Source organism: Staurois parvus, unplaced genomic scaffold (genome assembly GCF_062004578.1).
Source record: "Staurois parvus isolate SC_StPar_1 unplaced genomic scaffold, SC_StPar_1.0 ptg000191l, whole genome shotgun sequence".
Classification (NCBI taxonomy): domain Eukaryota; kingdom Metazoa; phylum Chordata; class Amphibia; order Anura; family Ranidae; genus Staurois; species Staurois parvus.
Genome location: NW_028317987.1, coordinates 480680 through 500702, shown reverse-complemented (window position 1 = coordinate 500702; position 20023 = coordinate 480680). Strand labels below are relative to the sequence as shown.

The window sequence follows — 20023 nt, the reverse complement described above, 5'->3', positions numbered from 1 at the left end:
CTCCAACCACCCAAACCCACACAGAAGCCAAGGGAAATAATGAGAGGAATGTTCCCCCCTAGTTTGGGGCGGAGTTCTCCTTCCCTCCTGTTGGGGGATGGGAGAAGGATGGACTGAAGACAGAGAGACGCTTCGGGGTCACCACTGTTCTGTAGAGCCTTGAAATGAAGGACATCAACTTCAGAAGTTCTTGTTGTCTGTGTAAAGTTCCCCGATAACCAGATCTGGGCTCTCCCGGCTTCTAGCTCTGTAACCCGCTATATCATTATCAGGAAACGCAACTCCGACACCCAAGAAGGGCTGAAGTTGTGTCCTTCATTTCCAGGATCTACTGACCACTCTGCACCCCGACATTTACTGCACTTCATCCATGTCTTTGGGGGCCTCTCATCTCCTTATCAACTGTTTCTTCCATGATGAAGATCAGCCATGGAGTATATCTGAGGTGTATATCAGGGTGTGCTTCTTCCCCACATGAGAGCTGGGATGTCCAGAAACATTCATCTAGAAGACATTTCCTGCACTCAAGGCACTAATATACCTCCAGGGTTGTGTGGGACCCCTGATGTACAGGAAGACAGGACTTCAGTGAGGAACATTTCCCTCACTCAGGACAGGAATACGGCTTCTCTCTGTATGAGATCTCTGATGTGTGTAAATGCTGAACTTCCATGAAAAACATTTCCCGCACTCAGGATAGGAATACGCCTTCTCTCCTGTGTGAGATCTCTGATGTTTGTAAAGATCGGACTTCAATGAAAAACATTTCCCGCACTTAGGTCAGGAATACGGCTTCTCCCTTGTGTGAGATCTCTGATGTATGTAAAGATATGACTTATTAGGAAAAGATTTCCCGCACTCAAGATAGGAATACGGCCTCTTCCTCGTGTGACATATCCGATGTGTGTAAAGATTGAACTTCTCTGAAAAACATTTCCCGCACTCAGGACAGGAATACGGCCTCTCCCCGTGTGACATCTCCGATGTGTGTAAAGATTGAACTTCTCTGAAAAACATTTCCCGCACTCAGGACAGGAATACGGCCTCTCCCCGTGTGACATCTCTGATGTGTGTAAAGATTGGACTGCTCTGAAAAACATTTCCCGCACCCAGGACAGGAATACGGCTTTTCCCCTGTGTGAAAACTCTGATTTATCTGCCAACCGTCATGTCTGGAGGAAAGCAGGCACCGCTCATCACCTGGCCAATACCATCTGGGATGGAGGGTAAGCGGGTCAGAACACACAAGGCAGACGGCAAACACTTAAAGCTTTATTAAAGTTAAAGTCTCTACAGCAGTTTATAATCCAACAGGGGGCGCTGTGAGTCTCTGTAGTAGTTGTAATCCAACAGGGGGGTGGTGTGAGTCTCTGTAGTAGTTGTAATCCAACAGGGGGAGGTGTGAGTCTCTGTAGTAGTTGTAATCCAACAGGGGGCGCTGTGAGTCTCTGTAGTAGTTGTAATCCAACAGGGGGGTGGTGTGAGTCTCTGTAGTAGTTGTAATCCAACAGGGGGAGGTGTGAGTCTCTGTAGTAGTTGTAATCCAACAGGGGGCGCTGTGAGTCTCTGTAGTAGTTGTAATCCAACAGGGGGTGGTGTGAGTCTCTGTAGTAGTTGTAATCCAACAGGGGGCGCTGTGAGTCTCTGTAGTAGTTGTAATCCAACAGGGGGGTGGTGGGAGTCTCTGTAGTAGTTGTAATCCAACAGGGGGGTGGTGGGAGTCTCTGTAGTAGTTGTAATCCAACAGGGGGCGCTGTGAGTCTCTGTAGTAGTTGTAATCCAACAGGTAGGTGGAGTGGGAGTACAAGAACAGTTCAGGGAAAACAGGAGAGCATAAACTCACGGGTCCGACAGGGATGTCCTGGTTCACAGCGGACGGCAACAGCGGTGACCCTGCTCAGCACACAGCAACAGCGGGTAGTTCTAGCACACAGCCGAGGGGCAGTTAAGGCAAAGAAAGCCCGGGCACAGCAGAGGGCAATTCAGGCAGGCAAGGTAATCAGGGCCCACAGCAGAAGGTAGCTCTGGCAGGAAGGAGGTCCGGGCACAGCAGAGGGCAATTCAGGCAGGCAAGGTAAGCAGGGCCCACAGCAGAAGGTAGCTCTGGCAGGAAGGAGGTCCGGGCACAGCAGAGGGCAATTCAGGCAGGCAAGGTAAGCAGGGCCCACAGCAGAAGGTAGCTCTGGCAGGAAGGAGGTCCGGGCACAGCAGAGGGCAATTCAGGCAGGCAAGGTAAGCAGGGCCCACAGCAGAAGGTAGCTCTGGCAGGAAGGAGGTCCGGGCACAGCAGAGGGCAATTCAGGCAGGCAGGAGAGGGCACTCAGCAGAAGGTAGCTCTGGCAGGAAGGAGGTCCGGGCACAGCAGAGGGCAATTCAGGCAGGCAGGAGAGGGCCCACAGCAGAAGGTAGCTCTGGCAGGAAGGAGGTCCGGGCACAGCAGAGGGCAATTCAGGCAGGCAAGGTAAGCAGGGCCCACAGCAGAAGGTAGCTCTGACAGGAAGGAGGTTCGGGCACAGCAGAGGGCAATTCAGGCAGGCAGGAGAGGGCACTCAGCAGAAGGTAGCTCTGGCAGGAAGGAGGTCCGGGCACAGCAGAGGGCTGTTCAGGCAGGAGAGGGCACTCAGCAGAAGGTAGCTCTGGCAGGAAGGAGGTCCGGGCACAGCAGAGGGCAATTCAGGCAGGCAGGAGAGGGCCCACAGCAGAAGGTAGCTCTGGCAGGAAGGAGGTCCGGGCACAGCAGAGGGCAATTCAGGCAGGCAGGAGAGGGCCCACAGCAGAAGGTAGCTCTGGCAGGCAGGAGGTCCGGGCACAGCAGAGGGCAATTCAGGCAGGCAGGAGAGGGCACTCAGCAGAAGGTAGCTCTGGCAGGCAGGAGGTCCGGGCACTCAGCAGAGGGCAGGTCACAGGGTAGCCATCCCGGGACTCACCAGCCAGAAGTGTACATAGCCAAGTACAGCTCCAAGCATCTCCTAGTAAAGGCTCAGGCAGGAGTAGCCCTGTCCATCATGACTCCAGCTCTCCGAACAACGAGTCCACATGGCCCTGCAATTGTCCCCACCCACAACTTCCTGCTAAGAAGTGGCCTGGACTTCCCCAGCCACACAGAGCCATGCTGACTTTGTTCTATATGGAGATACATCCCATTTCCCCTCCCCCCTGTGAGGCCCAGGAACTTCAGGCAACACACAAAAAAAGAATATTTCTGCTGTTCGTCACACCATCCCTACTGTGAAGCATGGTGGTGGAAGCATCATGCTGCGGGGATGGAACAGGGAGACTAGTCAGGATGGAAGGAAATATGAATGCAGAAATGTACAGAGACATCCTTGATGAGAACCTGTTCCAGAGCACCCTGGACCTCAGACTGGGGAGACGGTTCATCAACAACAGGACAACGACCCTCAGCACACGGCCCACATCACAGAGGAGTGGCTACGGGCCAACGATGGGAATGTCCTGGAGTGGCCCAGCCAGAGCCCAGACTTGAACCCGATTGAACATCTCTGGAGAGATCTGACAATGGCTGAGCACCGACACCCCCCATCCAACCTGATGGAGCTGGAGAGGTCCTGCAAAGAAGAACGGGAGAAATCGCCCCAAAATAGGTGTCCAGGCTTGTAGCATCATCCTCCAAACTACTCGAGGCCGGAATGGGGGCTAAAGGGGCTTCAACAAAGGATTGGGCGGGGGCTGGGAATACTTATATACATGGGGGGGCTGGGAATACTTATGTACATGGGGGGCTGCGAATACTTATGTACATGGGGGGCTGGGAATACTTATGTACATGGGGGGCTGGGAATACTTATGTACATGGGGGGCTGGGAATACTTATGTACATGGGGGGCTGGGAATACTTATGTACATGAGGGGGCTGGGAATACTTATGTACATGGGGGGCTAGGAATACTTATGTACATGGGGGGGCTGGGAATACTTATGTACATGGGGGGCTGGGAATACTTATGTATATGGGGGGGCTGGGAATACTTATGTACATGGGGGGCTGGGAATACTTATGTACATGGGGGGGCTGGGAATACTTATGTACATGGGGGGGCTGGGAATACTTATGTACATGGGGGGCTGGGAATACTTATGTACATGGGGGGGCTGGGAATACTTATGTACAAGGGGGGGGCTGGGAATACTTATGTACATTGGGGGCTGGGAATACTTATATACATGGGGGGGCTGGGAATACTTATGTACATGGGGGGCTGGGAATACTTATGTACATGGGGGGGCTGGGAATACTTATGTACATGGGGGGCTGGGAATACTTATGTACTTATGTACATGGGGGGCTGGGAATACTTATGTAAATGGAGGGGCTGGGAATACTTATGTACATGGGGGGGCTGGGAATACTTATGTACATGGGGGGCTGGGAATACTTATGTACATGGGGGGGGCTGAGAATACTTATGTACATGGGGGGCTGGGAATACTTATGTACATGGGGGGCTGGGAATACTTATGTATATGGGGGGGCTGGGAATACTTATGTACATGGGGGGCTGGGAATACTTATGTACATGGGGGGGCTGGGAATACTTATGTACATGGGGGGGCTGGGAATACTTATGTACATGGGGGGCTGGGAATACTTATGTACATGGGGGGGCTGGGAATACTTATGTACAAGGGGGGGGCTGGGAATACTTATGTACATTGGGGGCTGGGAATACTTATATACATGGGGGGGCTGGGAATACTTATGTACATGGGGGGCTGGGAATACTTATGTACATGGGGGGGCTGGGAATACTTATGTACATGGGGGGCTGGGAATACTTATGTACTTATGTACATGGGGGGCTGGGAATACTTATGTAAATGGAGGGGCTGGGAATACTTATGTACATGGGGGGGCTGGGAATACTTATGTACATGGGGGGCTGGGAATACTTATGTACTTATGTACATGGGGGGGCTGGGAATACTTATGTAAATGGAGGGGCTGGGAATACTTATGTACATGGGGGGGCTGAGAATACTTATGTACATGGGGGGCTGGGAATACTTATGTACATGGGGGGGCTGGGAATACTTATGTACAAGGGGGGGGCTGGGAATACTTATGTACATTGGGGGCTGGGAATACTTATATACATGGGGGGGCTGGGAATACTTATGTACATGGGGGGCTGGGAATACTTATGTACATGGGGGGGCTGGGAATACTTATGTACATGGGGGGGCTGGGAATACTTATGTACATGAGGGGGCTGGGAATACTTATGTACATGGGGGGGTTGGGAATACTTATGTACATGGGGGGGCTGGGAATACTTATGTACATGGGGGGCTGGGAATACTTATGTACATGGGGGGCTGGGAATACTTATGTACATGGGGGGGCTGGGAATACTTATGTACATGAGGGGGGCTGGGAATACTTATGTACATGGGGGGCTGGGAATACTTATGTACATGGGGGGGCTGGGAAAACTTATGTACATGGGGGGTGCCGCTGACCCCTTGAAGGGTAGGGGCGTTCTCCCACCAGGGATCATTGGGTGTGGGGTACTGCTGACCCCTTAAAGGGGAGAGACGTTCTCCCACCAGGGATCATTGGGTATGGGGCACTGGTGACCCCTTGAAGGGGAGAGGCGTTCTCCCACCAGGGATCATTGGGTATGGGGCACTGGTGACCCCTTGAAGGCGAGAGGCGTTCTCCCACTGGGGATCATTGGGTATGGGGCACTGGTGACCCCTTGAAGGGGAGAGGCGTTATCCCACCGGGGATCATTGGGTATGGGGCACTGGTGACCCCTTGAAGGGGAGAGGCGTTCTCCCACTGGGGATCATTGGGTATGGGGCACTGGTGACCCCTTGAAGGGGAGAGGCGTTCTCCCACCAGGGATCATTGGGTATGGGGCACTGCTGACCCCTTGAAGGGGAAAGGAGTTCTCCCACCAGGGATCATTGGGTATGGGGCACTGCTGACCCCTTGAAGGGGAGAGGCGTTCTCCCACCAGGGATCATTGGGTATGGGGCACTGCTGACCCCTTGAAGGGGAAAGGAGTTCTCCCACCAGGGATCATTGGGTATGGGGCACTGTTAACCCCTTGAATGGGAGGGACATTCTCCCATGGGGGATCATTGGGTATGGGGTAGATGGAGCTGGATGATGGAGCCTCTAGTCTTAGGGGGCTTCCAGTAGTAACGGTAGACTGAGACTACAGAATCTCTTTTGGGATATACAGAACATTAGGGGGGACTTCTGGATGTATTCAGACTTCTCACTGATGATCCCATTCCTGATCCCGCCTCCTCCTGGCGTTCTAGGTCCCTAATTACTATCTATACAGCGGGATGTTGTATTGTAATCATTAGGAACATTATCATTGTTCTAGAACATCTGATGCATATATTGTCTCCTGAAGAAGTGGACTATGTCCAGGAAACATGTCGGGACACTGAGAATGCCTTCTTCTGGATATCACGCACTATATCATTGTTCTAGAACATCTGGTGTATATATTGACTCCTGAAGAAGTGGACTATGTCCAGGAAACTGAGAATGACTTCTTCTGGATATCACGCACTATATCATTGTTCTAGAACATCTGGTGCATATATTGGCTCCTGAAGAAGTGGACTATGTCCAGGAAATGTGTCGGGACACTGAGAATTCCTTCTTCTGGATATCACGCACTATATCATTGTTCTAGAACATCTGGTGCATATATTGGCTCCTGAAGAAGTGGACTATGTCCAGGAAACATGTCGGGACACTGAGAATGCCTTCTTCTGGATATCACGCACTATATCATTGTTCTAGAACATCTGGTGCATATATTGACTCCTGAAGAAGTGGACTATGTCCAGGAAACTGAGAATGACTTCTTCTGGATATCACGCACTATATCATTGTTCTAGAACATCTGGTGCATATATTGACTCCTGAAGAAGTGGACTATGTCTAGGAAACGTGTCGGGACACTGAGAATGCCTTCTTCTGGATATCACGCACTATATCATTGTTCTAGAACATCTGGTGCATATATTGACTCCTGAAGAAGTGGACTATGTCTAGGAAACGTGCCGGGACACTGAGAATGCCTTCTTCTGGATATCACACACTATATCATTGTTCTACAACATCTGGTGTATATATTGGGTCCTGAAGAAGTGGACTATGTCCTGGAAACGTGTCGGGACACTGAGAATGACTTCTTCTGGATATCACTCACTATATCATTGTTCTAGAACATCTGGTGTATATATTGTCTCTTGAAGAAGTGGACTATGTCCAGGAAACTGAGAATGACTTCTTCTGGATATCACGCACTAGATTATTGAGATGTTCTTAGAACTGTGAAGTTTGGTGCCGCAGCATGTTACATGTCATGGGAATGGATTTTTCTAGAATAATATTTATATGAATATGAATGATATAAAAATATATTTTTTATGTTGTAGCACTACCCTCATAGGGATTGCTGAGGAATTTGGGTCCCCCTATAGTCCTGCACAGCCAGTCATTCAGCATTTTCCACACAAGCTCACATCCGGAGACAGAAACCAGTCCTCGACTGTTGGTTTGGGTATTTATTGAGGGGATTATAACTTGGATGGGGTAAGGGGGGGTATAGGACACCCAAGGGAACCGAAATCTGAGGACAACTTCCTGAACTATTCACAAGCTTCTCCTTCTTTAGAAACACCGTCTCTGTTGGAGAGCTGGCCAGTTGTCCCACCCTGGACCCTAGATGAACTCCTCTTCCCCCAGCAATCTGGGGACTTCTTCCTGAGAAGGGATGTGGCTCCTGTCCCTTTAATTCAGGTGAACAGTCACTAGTAGGGGGCTAATCTGGATAACCACCAGAGTGCTTCTCATATCTGCCCAGGGGGTGCAGGTGAACTCACTCAGATCCTCTCCTGTACACCTTGTGGGTTGGCTGCTACTACCAGTCCTATCAGCTGGGCTGCTCCATCCCTGCCATACAGGTGGTCCTCTCTCAGGGGTCCAAACTTTCCTCCTCTCCAACTCCAGGCTTGCAGGCAGGCCCCATCCCACTAGGCCTCCTTCCTCCAGCCTCACATCTTCCACCTGACTGCTCACACTCCACTCCCCACTCCTGAGTAGGCTCTTACACTATTAAGGGAGTCCCAGCCCCTTGTCAAGCCTTCAGTTGGGGATTGGCTGAAATCTCTGAAGAGTGCAGCCTGGCTGGCTCCTCAGATCCGCCCACTTCCTCCAAGGTCCTCTTCCAAAAGGTTCAAAACAGGGAAATTCCAGAGGGGCTGCCTGCAGAGTCCCTCAGCCCTGACCACAATTTGACCCCTCTGGCTATCACACCATTAGGGTGTAGCTCCCCCTGGCTGTACTAGGAGGGCGCTACAATGTATAATGTTGTGTCTCAAAAGTCTCACTTCACTATAATTGTTGTATGTCTATATGAGCTAGAAGGAATCACTCTCCTGTGGTCGACTCTAAACATTAGAGCTCCCCCTAGCTGCAGCCTGGTAATGACATTGCTGGGAGGTCTGTTCAGTTATCTGCTCCATACTTCCCGTCTTTATAATATAATACAATACAATATGATACAATATGATATAATAGAATACAATACAATATAATACAATATGATATAATACAATACAATATAATACAATACAATATGATATAATACAATACAATATAATACAATACAATACAATATGATATAATACAATATAAAACAATACAATACGACACAATATGATACAATACGATACAATACATCTCCTGACATTTAGGGGTCTATTGATAAACCCTTTGTCTAGCAGAGCGCTCAGTGACAAAACATGTACATTCCTTCTGTGTGAATGGGGAACAATTTAAAATGATATTTGACCTGAAATGGAAAATGTTGCCTTTTGTTAGAATTTCTATGAGGAAGATCATATTTTCATCGTTTCCCCGGGTTGAACCATGGGAGTTATTATACCAAATAATAGACGAGGGTCATTTTCAGGTCTCAAGTCCCACAAGGGACAAACTTCTCCCCAACTGAAGTATTTAGTTCTGTGTATAGAGAAGGAATGGAACCCCTCAGTGCAGGAACAAGGGGGGAGGTGATTACAAACACCAAATAATCCCGTGGTGGTCCCCACATCCTCCAGTCTAGCTGAGATGTCATTGTTCTGCCAACGAGAAGGATGAACAAGATGAAGAGACGCGGTATATGGAAGTATTCTCTACGTTTCTGCAGACACAGCGGCCATTATTCCAAGCTGAGGGATTCTGGGAGTGTCACGACCCGCGGCCGCCGCCCTCCAACAGGGGGACAATTGCACGACCGCGACTAACAGTAATACGTCACACCCCAGACCTTCTCACCAAACTCGTGACCAAAGGACCGGCCAATCTAAAACCGCGGTGTGACGCGCGTAACAAGGCCCCACCCAGCTGCACCCAGCACAGTGATTGCCCAGCTAATGGACTACAATCGGTGCCTGCAGCCTGAATGCGCTTGTTACTGGGTCGGGTTAATTACGCAACTAACCCTCTACTGCCACCACCACTTTTGTCGGAGACGGGGAAACTCCCGTTATCAAATATACACTGTAATGATTGAAATATTGATCTATATAGCACGGCCCGCGGACCTACTATACAGAGATATACAAACAGTAGCGTCTCTTCAAAGGCAGGGATTCGTGAATTGCAAGTAAGCGCTTAGAAACAGTTTAACACTTTCAGAAAGAAAGATTTATTACTAAAAGAGTCAAACAGGTGCGATACAATATTTACAAAGAGATGTCACAAAAATATATATATATGTATATAAAGACACAGCAAAGAGATAATTAGGAAGAAGATTACAGGGTTAAGTTACTTGCCCATATGCCTGGGTTTGCAGATCCAAGTGCAGAGCAGAAAGGTTCTTTGATCTCCTCTGTTACGATGTTACCTCGGAGATCTCTGTGTGTGTAACTCACTTGTCTCTCTTAAACGTCCCTCTCAAAGGGGAGGGGGGGCTCTTACTACACGTTTTGGGAGTGGTCATTGGGAAACTAAACTAACTACAACTCATCCCCCATGATATAGAGCATACAGTTCACCTGAGGAATGTGCAATTATCTTATCTTGAGTAAGATGGGGGAGGAAGTACACTTTACAGCCTTTATCGACTGCTGGACGCAGGATGTCCTAACCTGGTTGACCCCCACACCATCTGCCAGAAGATACTTTGCCTCTCAGGAAGGGAGGAGGGTAGGAATGAGGCTGAGGAATGCCTCAAGTAAACAGACAGAACACGAAAAAGAGTTGAAGGAGAACTCCGCTCCAACAAGGATGAGCATATTTGCCACAGGGAGAGCTTGGGAATAAACATCACAATGGAAGAGTTTCTGTTCTAAAAATGTAATGAGGACAAGAGAAGTCCCACATCATGGACTATAGTAGGAATGACAACTCTACAAAGCTGCACACCCTCCTCCATGTCTATGGATCCATCTAGGGATCTTCTCATGATTCTCATATCTATAGATTACTGGCTGAATGAATGCTGGTCATAGTAGTTCATCTATTCTCTAAGTGGGGTGGTATCTATTGGGCCAATCCCTTTTACAAACCACACATAATATCGCCCTTCAAAGTGAAAACAGAAACGATTTGCACAAAATCAAAGAGTAGAAATATTTTCCGGTGGATCCCCTCTACCCAGACCCCATATGTAGACATAGAACAAGCTGTGTTCCCTCTCGTGCCGCACTCCTCCAACCACCCAAACCCACACAGAAGCCAAGGGAAATAATGAGAGGAAAGTTCCCCCCTAGTTTGGGGCGGAGTTCTCCTTCCCTCCTGTTGGGGGATGGGAGAAGGATGGACTGAAGACAGAGAGACGCTTCGGGGTCACCACTGTTCTGTAGAGCCTTGAAATGAAGGACATCAACTTCAGAAGTTCTTGTTGTCTGTGTAAAGTTCCCCGATAACGAGATCTGGGCTCTCCCGGCTTCTAGCTCTGTAACCCGCTATATCATTATCAGGAAACGCAACTCCGACACCCAAGAAGGGCTGAAGTTGTGTCCTTCATTTCCAGGATCTACTGACCACTCTGCACCCCGACATTTACTGCACTTCATCCATGTCTTTGGGGGCCTCTCATCTCCTTATCAACTGTTTCTTCCATGATGAAGATCAGCCATGGAGTATATCTGAGGTGTATATCAGGGTGTGCTTCTTCCCCACATGAGAGCTGGGATGTCCAGCAACATTCATCTAGAAGACATTTCCCGCACTCAAGGCACTAATACACCTCCAGGGTTGTGTTGGACCCCTAATGTACAGGAAGACAGGACTTCAGTGAGGAACATTTCCCTCACTCAGGACAGGAAAGTGGATTCTTCCCTTTGTGAGATCTCTGATGTCTGTAAAGGTGGGAATTTTGTGAAAAACATTTCCCGCACTCCAGACAGAAATATGGCTTTTCCCCTGTGTGAGATCTCTGATGTGTGTGAAGATGGGACTTCCGTGAAAAACATTTCCCACACTCAGGACAGGAATATGGCTTCTCCCCCGTGTGAGATCTCTGATGTTTATGAAAACAAGACATCTCTGAAAAACATTTTCCACACTCAGAACAAGAATACGGATTCTCCCCCGTGTGAGATCTTTGATGTTTGGAAAGAATGGACTTCCGTGAAAAACATTTCCCGCACTCAGGACAGGTATACGGCTTCTCCCCTGTGTGAAAGCTCTGATGTGCGATAAGATGCCATTTCTGTGAAAAACATTTCCCACACTCAGGACAGGAATAAGGCTTCTCCCCCGTGTGAGATTTCTGATGTGTGTTAAGCCTGGACTTCACTGAAAAACATTTCCCACACTCAGGACAGGGATATACCTTCTCTCCTGTGTGAGATCTCAGATGTATGTTAAGACTGGACTTGCCTAAAAAACATTTCCCGCACTCAGGACAGGAATATGGCTTCTCCCCCGTGTGAGTTCTCTGATGTGTGTTAAGCCTAGACTGCACTGAAAAACATTTCCCACACTCAGGACAGGGATATACCTTCTCTCCTGTGTGAGATCTCTGATGTATGTTAAGACTGGACTTGTCTGAAAAACATTTCCCACATTCAGGACAGTTATACGGCTTCCCCCCTGTGTGCAATCTCTGATGTGTGTAAAGATCAGACTTCTTTTGAAAACATTTCCCACACACAGGACAAGAATACGGCTTCTCCCCTGTGTGAGATCTCTGATGTATGTTAAGACTGGACTTGCCTGAAACACATTTCCCACCCTCAGAACAGAAATACAGTTTCTCCCCCGTGTGTGATCTCTGATGTATGTTAAGACTGGACCTATGTAAAAAACATTTCCCACACTCAGGACAGGAATATGGCTTCTCCCTGGTGTGAGATCTCTGATGTTTGTACAGATTGGACTTCGTTGAAAAACATTTCCTACACTCAGGACATGAATAAGGCTTCTCCCCCGTGTGAGATCTCTGATGTGTGTAAAGACTGGACTTGTCTGAAAAACATTTCCCACACTCAGGGCAGAAATACGGCTTCTCCCCCGTGTGAGATCTCTGATGTGTGTACAGATTGGACTTCCTTGAAAAACATTTTCCGCACTCAGGGCAGAAATACGGCTTCTTCTCCGTGTGAGATCTTTGATGTGTGTAAAGACTTGACCTGTCTGAAAAACATTTCCCGCACTCAGGACAGGAATAAGGCTTCTCCCCCGTGTGAGTTCTCTGATGTGTGTAAAGAGTTGACTTGATCGAAAAACATTTCCCGCACTCAGGACAGGAATACGGCTTCTCCCCTGTGTGAGATCTCTGATGTGCGTACAGATTGGACTTCTTTGAAAAACCCTTCCCGCACTCAGTACAGGAGAACCTCTTCCCTGTTGGAAGGCCGGCTCGGTCCCGCACAGTCTGAGGTTCCTCAGGATACGAGGAATCCGATGGTCCATCTACACTGGGTGGTGCTGGATGGACATTGGAGGGAGCCGGGTTTTCTCCTGGACTATACTGTGTGATGTCCTCATCTTCTACTTTCCAGTCTGGAGACAAAGTGAGACAATCCTCGGAGGTTTTCCTCATCTCCCGGCTATGGACTAAAAGACAAAGAGGATTACTAGACAGGAGCTGATTGGTTCCCCCAAACCAGGACTCCGCCCACATCAGGCAGCTTGGTCTCTGAGGAGCTTACAATTCCACCCTCAAGGGAACTAGGAAATGGCTCCTCTGATCTCCTACCAGGTCATTTCTTTATTCATGGACCTTAGTCAGAGAGTGAGGAAACAACCAGAACTGTCTTTTATAGGAGGGACAGTGATGAGGGGATTATAGGACGAGGGTCCCCACCGCCTCTATCACTCATCACCATCTTCCCAACACAAGAAGTACTGCACTTCCTTATTTACTCCATGATTTAGTCATGAAGAACAGCGGGGCTGAGCCCCACCAGAGGTCAGAGAGTGAGGATGGGGGGAGAACAACCAAGATGAAGACTGGACTGATCCTGAAGACCACCATCATTGGGGTATTGACTCCTCCCTCATTATCACTTTCTGTTTAAGGGTCCAAAGTTGGAGGATGTTATCACATTATTATCACCATGTAAAAGTCTGTGCTCCAATCACATCATCCGATATAAAATGTCCAGCTGGGAGGAAATGGGTGTAACAAAAGAGAATCCATATTATGTGTATATATAGCAGTGGGGGGAGGGGGAGAGCAGAAGTCAGGAGTATGGAATGTACAACATGGAGTATATAGTGCAGGGGTCAGGAGTATGTAATGTACAACATAGAGTATATAGTGCAGGGGTCAGGAGGATGTAATGTACAACATAGAGTATATAGTGCAGGGGTCAGGTGTATGTAATGTACAACATAGAGTATATAGTGCAGGGGTCAGGAGTATGTAATGTACAACACAGAGTATATAGTGCAGGGGTCAGGAGTATGTAATGTACAACACAGAGTATATAGTGCAGGGGTCAGGAGTATGTAATGTACAACACAGAGTATATAGTGCAGGGGTCAGGAGTATGTAATGTACAACATAGAGTATATAGTGCAGGGGTCAGGAGTATGTAATGTACAACACAGAGTATATAGTGCAGGGGTCAGGAGTATGTAATGTACAACATAGAGTATATAGTGCAGGGGTCAGGAGTATGTAATGTACAACAGAGTATATAGTGCAGGGGTCAGGAGTATGTAATGTACAACATAGAGTATATAGTGCAGGGGTCAGGGGTATGTAATGTACAACATAGAGTATATAGTGCAGGGGTCAGGAGTATGTAATGTACAACATAGAGTATATAGTGCAGGGGTCAGGAGGATGTAATGTACAACATAGAGTATATAGTGCAGGGGTCAGGAGGATGTAATGTACAACATAGAGTATATAGTGCAGGGGTCAGGAGTATGTAATGTACAACATAGAGTATATAGTGCAGGGGTCAGGAGGATGTAATGTACAACATAGAGTATATAGTGCAGGGGTCAGGAGGATGTAATGTACAACATAGAGTATATAGTGCAGGGGTCAGGAGGATGTAATGTACAACATAGAGTATATAGTGCAGGGGTCAGGAGTATGGAATGTACAACACAGAGTATATAGTGCAGGGGTCAGGAGTATGTAATGTACAACATAGAGTATATAGTGCAGGGGTCAGGAGTATGTAATGTACAACAGAGTATATAGTGCAGGGGTCAGGAGGATGTAATGTACAACATAGAGTATATAGTGCAGGGGTCAGGAGTATGTAATGTACAACATAGAGTATATAGTGCAGGGGTCAGGAGTATGTAATGTACAACATAGAGTATATAGTGCAGGGGTCAGGAGTATGTAATGTACAACATAGAGTATATAGTGCAGGGGTCAGGAGTATGTAATGTACAACATAGAGTATATAGTGCAGGGGTCAGGAGTATGTAATGTACAACATAGATTATATAGTGCAGGGGTCAGGAGTATGTAATGTACAACATAGAGTATATAGTACAGGGGTCAGGAGTATGTAATGTACAACATAGAGTATATAGTGCAGGGGTCAGGAGTATGTAATGTACAACATAGAGTATATAGTGCAGGGGTCAGGAGGATGTAATGTACAAGTTATATAGTATAAGGGTCAGGACTCACAGTATTAGTATTCTGTAATCAGTGGAAGCTTAAATGTTTACTGTAGACAACATGTAGAGGTGAGCTGGGATTATACCATCAAGAAACAGGTTAGATTGGAGGTGAGCAAATCCTTGGACAGAGGGGTGGACGTGGTATACTTGGACAGAGGGGTGGTGGTGGACGTGGTATATTTGGACAGAGGGGTGGTGGTGGACGTGGTATACTTGGACAGAGGGGTGGCGGTGGACGTGGTATACTTGGACAGAGGGGTGGCGGTGGACGTGGTATACTTGGATAGAAGGGTGGCGGTGGACGTGGTATACTTGGACAGAGGGGTGGCGGTGGACGTGGTACACTTGGACAGAGGGGTGGCGGTGGACGTGGTATACTTGGACAGAGGGGTGGCGGTGGACGTGGTATACTTGGACAGAGGGGTGGCGGTGGACGTGGTATACTTGGACAGAGCGGTGGCGGTGGACGTGGTATACTCGGACAGAGGGGTGGCGGTGGACGTGGTATACTCGGACAGAGGGGTGGCGGTGGACGTGGTATATTTGGACAGAGGGGTGGCGGTGGACGTGGTATACTTGGACAGAGGGGTGGCGGTGGACGTGGTATACTTGGACAGAGGGGTGGCGGTGGACGTGGTATACTTGGACAGAGGGGTGGCGGTGGACGTGGTATACTTGGACAGAGGGGTGGCGGTGGACGTGGTATACTTGGACACAGTTCCCCACACACAGCTAATGTGTAAGGTAAAGTCTATGGGCTGGAAAAATCTGAATGTAAATGGATAGAAAACTGGCTGAAAGATCGTATTCAGAGAGTAGTGGTTAATGATTCATACTCTGACTGGTCTGGGGGTGTCAGTGGTGTACCCCAAGGCTCAGTGTTATTAGTGGGGTACCCCAAGGTTCAGTGTTATTAGTGGGGTACCCCAAGGTTCAGTGTTATTAGTGGGGTACCCTAGGTTCAGTGTTATTAGTGGGGTACCCTAGGTTCAGTGTTATTAGTGGGGTACCCCAAGGTTCAGTATTATTAGTGGGGTACCCCAAGGGTCAGTGTTATTAGTGGGGTACCCCAAGGTTCAGTATTATTAGTGGGGTACCCCAAAGGTCAGTATTATTAGTGGGGTACCCCAAGTTTCAGTGTTATTAGTGGGGTACCCCAGGCTTCAGTGTGATTAGTGGGGCACCCCAGGGTTCAGTGTGATTAGTGGGGCACCCCAGGGTTCAGTGTTATTAGTGGGGTACCCCAAGGCTCAGTGTTATTAGTGGGGTACCCCAAGGTTCAGTGTTATTAGTGGGGTTCCCCAAGGTTCAGTGTTGTTAGTAGGGTACCCCAAGGTTCAGTGTGATTAGTGGGGTACCCCAAGGTTCAGTGTGATTAGTGGGGTACCCCAAGGTTCAGTGTTATTAGTGGGGTACCCCAGGGTTCAGTGTGATTAGTGGGGCACCCCAGGGTTCAGTGTGATTAGTGGGGCACCCCAGGGTTCAGTGTTATTAGTGGGGTACCCCAAGGCTCAGTGTTATTAGTGGGGTTCCCCAGGGTTCAGTGTTATTAGTGGGGTACCCCAGGGTTCAGTGTTATTAGTGGGGTACCCCAGGGTTTAGTGTTATTAGTGGGGCACCCCAAGGTTCAGTTTTATTAGTGGGGTACCCCAAGGTTCAGTATTATTAGTGGGGTACCCCAAGGTTCAGTGTGATTAGTGGGGTACCCCAAGGTTCAGTGTGATTAGTGGGGTACCCCAAGGTTCAGTGTGATTAGTGGGGTACCCCAAGGTTCAGTGTTATTAGTGGGGTACCCCAAGGTTCAGTGTTATTAGTGGGGTACTCCAAGGGTCAGTATTAGTGGAGTACCCCAAGGTTCAGTGTTATTAGTGGGGTACCCCAAGGTTCAGTATTATTAGTGGTGTACCCCAGGGATCAGTGTTATTAGTGGGGTACCCCAAGAGTTCAGTGTTATTAGTGGGGTACCCCAAGGTTCAGTGTTATTAGTGGGGTACCCCAAGGTTCAGTGTTATTAGTGGTGTACCCCAGGGTTCAGTGTTATTAGTGGGGTACCCCAAGGTTCAGTGTTATTAGTGGGGTACCCCAAGGTTCAGTGTTATTAGTGGGGTACTCCAAGGGTCAGTATTAGTGGAGTACCCCAAGGTTCAGTGTTATTAGTGGGGTACCCCAAGGTTCAGTATTATTAGTGGTGTACCCCAAGGTTCAGTGTTATTAGTGGTGTACCCCAGGGATCAGTGTTATTAGTGGGGTACCCCAAGAGTTCAGTGTTATTAGTGGTGTACCCCAGGGTTCAGTGTTATTAGTGGGGTACCCCAGGGTTCAGTGTTATTAGTGGGGTACCCCAAGGTTCAGTGTTATTAGTGGGGTACCCCAGGGTTCAGTGTTATTAGTGGGGTACCCCAAGGTTCAGTGTTATTAGTGGGGTACCCCAGGGATCAGTGTTATTAGTGGTGTACCCCGAGGTTCAGTATTAGTGGGGTACCCCAAGGTTCAGTGTTATTAGTGGGGCACCCCAGGGTTCAGTGTTATTAGTGGGGTACCCCAGGGTTCAGTGTTATTAGTGGGGCACCCCAGGGTTCAGTGTTATTAGTGGGGTACCCCAGGGTTCAGTGTTGGGACCCTCACTCTGTAATCTATATACACAATATGGTGTCGGGGATCTCAGTTTGCAGATGACACCAAGCTGTGCCGGGGAATAACGTCCTTACAGGATGTCTCCAACTTACAAGCCGACCTCAATGGGGGGCTATGGGGCCAATGAGGGCTAATGGTGATACATGTAAGGTTCTGCACTTGGGGGGGCTAAGAATATGCATCATACATACTAGGGGGGTACAACTGGGGGGTCAATGGTGGAGAAGGATCTGGGCAGTCAATGATGAAGGATCTGAAGGGGTCAATGGTGGAGAAGGATCAGGAGGAGTCAATGGTGGAGAAGGATCTGGAGGAGTCAATCGTGGAGAAGGATCTAGGAGACAATGCTGGAGAAGGATCTGTGGGGGGGTCAATGGTGGAGAAGGATTTGGAGGAGAAGGATCTGTTGAGGTCAATGATGGAGAAGAATCTGTGGGGGGTCAATGGGGGAGAAGGATCTGGGGGGGGGTCAATGGTGGAGAAGGATCGGGAGGAGTCAATGGGGGAGAAGGATCTGGAGGAGTCAATGGGGGAGAAGGATCTGGAGGAGTCAATGGGGGAGAAGGATCTGGAGGAGTCAATGGGGGAGAAGGATCTGGGGGGGGGGTCAATGGTGAAAAAGGATATGAGGGACTGTCAGGGATCGTGGCGGCAAGCGGGTCTGCTCATGCGCGGAACGCCGATTCATTCTAGCCAGCAGGCACTATGACCTAGGTGGCCGCACATATACACTCCTGATCGCGGACGCTCGCCTGGCACCAATGACAGGGCGCGGTATTTAAACCTGCCCTCCACAGACTCTCATTGCCGTATGGTCTTGTATCCTGTGTTCCTGTTCCTGTGTATCTGCTGATTGACTTGTTACCGACCCTGCCTGATCCTGACCTCTGCTGGCTTCTCCTGATCCTGACCTCTGCTGGCTTCTCCTGATCCTGACCTCTGCTGGCTTCTCCTGATCCTGACCTCTGCCGGCTTCTCCTGATCCTGACCTCTGCCGGCTTCTCCTGATCCTCACCTCTGCCGGCTTCTCCTGATCCTCACCTCTGCCGGCTTCTCCTGATCCTCACCTCTGCCGGCTTCTCCTGATCCTCACCTCTGCCGGCTTCTCCTGATCCTCACCTCTGCCGGCTTCTCCTGATCCTCACCTCTGCCGGCTTCTCCTGATCCTCACCTCTGCCGGCTTCTCCTGATCCTGACCTCTGCCGGCTTCTCCTGATCCTGACCTCTGCCGGCTTCTCCTGATCCTGACCTCTGCCGGCTTCTCCTGATCCTCACCTCTGCCGGCTTCTCCTGATCCTCACCTCTGCCGGCTTCTCCTGATCCTCACCTCTGCCGGCTTCTCCTGATCCTCACCTCTGCCGGCTTCTCCTGATCCTCACCTCTGCCGGCTTCTCCTGATCCTCACCTCTGCTGGCTTCTCCTGATCCTCACCTCTGCTGGCTTCTCCTGATCCTCACCTCTGCTGGCTTCTCCTGATCCTCACCTCTGCTGGCTTCTCCTGATCCTCACCTCTGCCGGCTTCTCCTGATCCTGACCTCTGCCGGCTTCTCCTGATCCTCACCTCTGCCGACTTCTGCTGATCCTGACCTCTGCCGACTTCTCCTGCTCTGACCTCTGCCGACTTCTCCTGCTCTGACCTCTGCTGACTTCTCCTGCTCTGACCTCTGCTGACTTCTCCTGCTCTGACCTCTGCTGACTTCTCCTGCTCTGACCTCTGCTGACTTCTCCTGGCTCTGACCTCTGCTGACTTCTCCTGGCTCTGACCTCTGCTGACTTCTCCTGGCTCTGACCTCTGCTGACTTCTCCTGGCTCTGACCTCTGCCGACTTCTCCTGCTCTGACCTCTGCCGACTTCTCCTTATCCTGACCTCTGCCGACTTCTCCTGCTCTGACCTCTGCCGACTTCTCCTGCTCTGACCTCTGCCGACTTCTCCTGCTCTGACCTCTGCCGACTTCTCCTGCTCTGACCTCTGCCGACTTCTCCTGCTCTGACCTCTGCCGACTTCTCCTGCTCTGACCTCTGCTGACTTCTCCTGCTCTGACCTCTGCCGACTTCTCCTTATCCTGACCGCTGACTTCTCCTGATCCCGACCTCTGCTGACTTCTCCTGATCCCGACCTCTGCTGACTTCTCCTGCTCTGACCTCTGCTGACTTCTCCTGCTCTGACCTCTGCTGACTTCTCCTGCTCTGACCTCTGCCGACTTCTCCTTCTCTGACCTCTGCTGACTTCTCCTGCTCTGACCTCTGCCGACTTCTCCTTCTCTGACCTCCGCTGAC

The 20023-nt window shown here is 49.4% G+C and overlaps 1 protein-coding gene across 1 annotated transcript; it reads right to left on the bottom strand.

Moving 5' to 3' along the window:
* Positions 1-7545: 7545 nt before the first annotated feature.
* Positions 7546-13178, bottom strand: LOC149461819 (uncharacterized). The gene has a single exon (XM_089677622.1). It carries the CDS (start codon positions 13134-13136, stop codon positions 11319-11321), a length of 1818 nt encoding a protein of 605 aa, XP_089533748.1. The 5' UTR covers positions 13137-13178; the 3' UTR covers positions 7546-11318.
* Positions 13179-20023: the final 6845 nt, after the last annotated feature.